The following is a 4,308-nucleotide window of genomic DNA, read 5'->3' on the forward strand; positions in this document are numbered from 1 at the left end:
AAAAATCATCAATTACAGACTAACTTAGTATTTAAAAATTAATAACATAATGTCCAACGCTCAAACAGCTGGAATAAAAGGTAAATCAACTATCGACAATATAATATTTTTAAACGTATTTAAGAAATTTATTAGAAAACAAAGAACATATTTTAGTCATATTTTTTGATATTGAAAAAGCCTATAACACTGTCTGGTAACATGAAATAAAAACTCTGCACAACATAGGCTTAAGAGAATCATTATCGCTGTTCATCAAAGAGTTCATATCAAACAGATAATTTCAAGTAAAAGTTAACGATACCTATTCTAAAAAAACTATAAACTGAAATGGGCATTCTGCAGGAAAGCATACTATCACCCAGACTTTTCTGCTTGTACATAGATTTGATAACAAAAATTTTACCAGATTACATTCTTATTTCTTTGTATATGGACGATAAAACACAAAATCGTGAACGATTTAAAAGACGGCACTAATGAAATTTTTAAAAACATAGAAAGTTGGTCCAAACAAAAAAGAATAACTTTTTCAAATTCAAAGACCAAAATACTGCATTTTTCCGGAACAAAAACTAGAGAATATCTCAATTTAACATTTTAACTAAAACTCTAATATAAGCAGCGGAGTATAAATTTATTGGGGTAACATTTGATCAAAAACTAAATTTCACAAGTCTTTTGAACAAAATTAACAATATATTGAGCAATTTAAAAAAAGACCAATAATAGAATACGGCATTCAGATATATGGTTCAACAAGAGGTTCTTATTTAAAAATAATAGAACCAATAATCAATAAATTATTAAGAGGATGTCTTGGGACGTATAGAACATCACTTTCGATTACTCTCCATACCATAGCAAAAGAAACACTTATGAAAATAAGAAATTATCATTAAATTACTATTATACCAAAGTTTTAACATAACCAACTAATTTAGTTTATCATTATCTGAAGACAAACAATCGAAATCGACATTCTGATGAAGGAAGTTATCACACCAATTCTACCATGGGTCATCAGTAAAGCATTTGTCGATATATCGTTAAAAAATTTAGGAAAAGATACAATCCAAGTAAAAGTTATGTTCAAGAAAATAGTTCAAAAATAGTCAAACAATTCACAAATATATACAAATGAATCAAAAACCAACAAATCAACGATCATAAAATTAGATTCATGAAGTACCTACCCGAACCAACGCCCATTTGCACAGTAGAATTGATAACCATAGGCTTGGGGTTAAACTATGCAATAAAAAGTAAGGAAAACAAATTCATAATATTTTCAAATTCATTATCAAGTCTAGAAGCAATACAACATTATAAACAAAAACACCTTCTGATAATCCAAATTCAAACAAAAATACACAGCCTTCTGATTGAAAGTAAAAATTTAATAATAACATAGATACCAAGCTATATAGGCATTGAAGGAAATGAGCAAGCAGGCATGGCAGTTTCATTGGCCCACTCATTCTCACTTTCCAACATACCGCTACCATAAAACGATATTAAAAAATCTGTAAAATATTATATAACCGAAAAATGGCAGTTACATTGGATTGAGTACAACAATTTCATTCATCTAATCACAAAATATTTAACGGAAAGGCAAACAAAAATGCATTGGTGAATAGATTTTTTCAAACAAAAATAATCAGATTAAAAATAGGACATAAAAATTTAACACACTCTTGGCTTCTCAGCAAAAAGTCATCTCCAAACTGTGACAAATGCAATATCAAACTGTCAATCCAACATATCGTAATAGAATGCAAAAAATATGACCAACTTAGAAGAAAAAACAAAATTTTCAAAAGACAGTCAAAATTTGTTCCAAGACAAAAAAATATCACCAATATAAAACTTCTGTTCATTACAGAAATAGAAATCTTCAAAATCTAGAATACAAACTACAAAGATCAAAATTTATATAAACAAAATTCACATATACAATAAAGACGTTACCAACAATCAAAAACACCGATATCCAAAACATCATCAATAGACTTATGAGAAGCGAAAGATAAAATTTCAGTGGCGAGAAGACAGCCGGTAACCGCGCGGAATCGCCGTTAACCGATCACCATCGATCAATCAACCAATTACTCAATCAATAAATCAATAAACAAATAAACAATAAATAAATCAATCAATCAGTTAGTTTCCAAGCGCTATTGAAGCGATGTTCAACATTGCTCCTCAATGAATTTTACAAAAAGATGAGTCTTGGGATCCGCTCTAAACTTTGTTAGTGATGGAGAAGTAATTAGAAAAGGAGGTAGAGAGTTCCAGAGTAAAGAACCAGATAAAGCAAACTCGAATCACGAGCACGAGCAACCAAAAAGACGAACAACATAGCTAAAATCTTTATTTTCTTAAAAGGTAGAGTGTACAATTTAGAAGATCATAGTAGAGCGAGTTACAATAACCAATTTTTGATAAAACTATTAAAGTAACAATTAAAAGAAAAGAAGGATCGTAAAGAAAAGTTTTTAAGTTCACATAATGAAGAAGTTATTTTTTGAGATAAGAAAATAACTAAGGTGGACAAAAATCAGAAATATTAAAAGAATGATCTAGCAGTCTCAAAAATAGAAAGATCAACAGTATCAAAAGCAGAAGTCAAAAGCAAAAAAAGTCAGATTATTATTGTCACTAGAGAGGAGGATATAATTATGAATTTTTAGTAAGGATGTTTCAGTACTGTGAGTAGGTTTGAAACAGATTGAGAAACAGGTAGCAAAAAGTTTAAATAAAAACTATTAATAAACTACTTTTTCTATAATTTAAGAGATAAAAAAGAAATTAGTAACAGGTCTATAATTAGATAAAAAAAAAAAGAGTATTCACCACCCTACTTTTGCGGAGACATATTATCTGAAATTATTGTGTAAATTTTGTTGTGGCAATTCTGGAAATAATAATAATAATAATAACAAGAGAATAAATTAAGCCATAAGCAGATTGTCCTCTTTTTTCAGGATCTCACCTCGCATAATATATAGGTCAGTCGGTATGCCTAGATTCCGATTCGTGATTTGCTTTGCTTTTTGCGATAATGAGTTGTTGATAATTATTAATTAATTAATTATTAAAATTATTAATTAATTAAAATTATTAATTGTAAAAACAAATTTAGTTAAATTTTACTTTTTTATGGACTGCTTTTCTATGCGTCAAGGTATATGGTAAAGCTAAGAAAGACTGAATAAAAATAATAATAATTTTTATTATAAATATTATTATGTAATTGAAATAAACTAAATTACTTAATCTAATATATGCAAATACAAAATACAATGAAATAACTAGAAAAAGTTAAAAAAAGGTTAAAAAGTTTTATTAGAGTATTAGACTTCCAAAGTTCAGAGGAATCAACAAAACACACAAACATCATGTGTGAATACATGCTCTAAAGCTAAACGATGCATCACACACAAAGCATGTGATAGGCGGGGATCTTTTTGTCATATTCGAACCTGATTATTGCGAAATAGCACCAGGCAACCTTAACCACTAGTGACTAGGCCATGATGCTGCCAAAATAAAAAATTAATGAACAATACCAGTCTAATATATACAGATACACAACATATGTAATACATTCAGACAGATAAACAGACAAGAGAAAAAAAGTTAAATTGATTTTTATTTTATCAGATAAAATATAATATAAGTAATTTAACGTAGGTCTTATCTGTTATCTCCAGCCATGTCAAATTTAACTGCAAACCTGCCTGTGAAGCCAAACAACAATTTAGAAAAAGAAAAATGAAAAATAAACCATTAAAACATAAAACAGCTCAAATCGGTTCAAATTAAATATCAGAATAAGAGAATTAACAAATGACAAAACCTTAAAAAAGAAAAATAAATGTGAATTAAAAACCACAAAAATAATTGAAACATAAAACATATTAAGTCAAAATATAAAATTATGTTAAAAACAGTATGATTAGAAATTAGAGATTAAGAAAAGAACTAAACGTTTTCTTTTTTTAAAATATTGAAAGTCAGTAATATGTGTTATGATGTGATGTGAAATTCTGCCAAAAGCATTAATCTCAAATTTTCACCGTCATATATTTGTATTTTATATCATTTTGCATTATCATGCCATGAAATTTGGGGTCTTTTTTCTAAAGCTGAAAAATTTGGTTGTTCTCCTATTCAGCTAAATAAAAAACAAACTGGAATTTTACTTTAGGAAGGCTTAACTTGCAAATTCAAAATGTCTAATTTAAATTACTTTTGTTCAGTAGTTTTTATTCATACTGTTTTTAACGTATTCTGGAATGG

The 4,308-nt window shown here is 28.0% G+C and overlaps 1 protein-coding gene across 1 annotated transcript in view; it reads left to right on the forward strand.

The window, feature by feature from the left end:
• Window positions 1-49: 49 nt before the first annotated feature.
• Window positions 50-4,308, forward strand: part of HELRODRAFT_171470 (hypothetical protein) — a gene marked incomplete at both ends in the record, with an annotated part of 6,205 nt that continues 1,946 nt past the window's right edge. Inside the window, 2 exons of the mRNA XM_009018182.1 lie at window positions 50-80; window positions 2,167-2,256. Coding sequence (XP_009016430.1) covers window positions 50-80; window positions 2,167-2,256 — 121 coding nt within the window. The remainder of the gene's footprint in view (window positions 81-2,166; window positions 2,257-4,308) is intronic.

The sequence above is a fragment of the Helobdella robusta genome (assembly GCF_000326865.2).
Source record: "Helobdella robusta unplaced genomic scaffold HELROscaffold_20, whole genome shotgun sequence".
Taxonomy (NCBI): Eukaryota; Metazoa; Annelida; class Clitellata; order Rhynchobdellida; family Glossiphoniidae; genus Helobdella; species Helobdella robusta.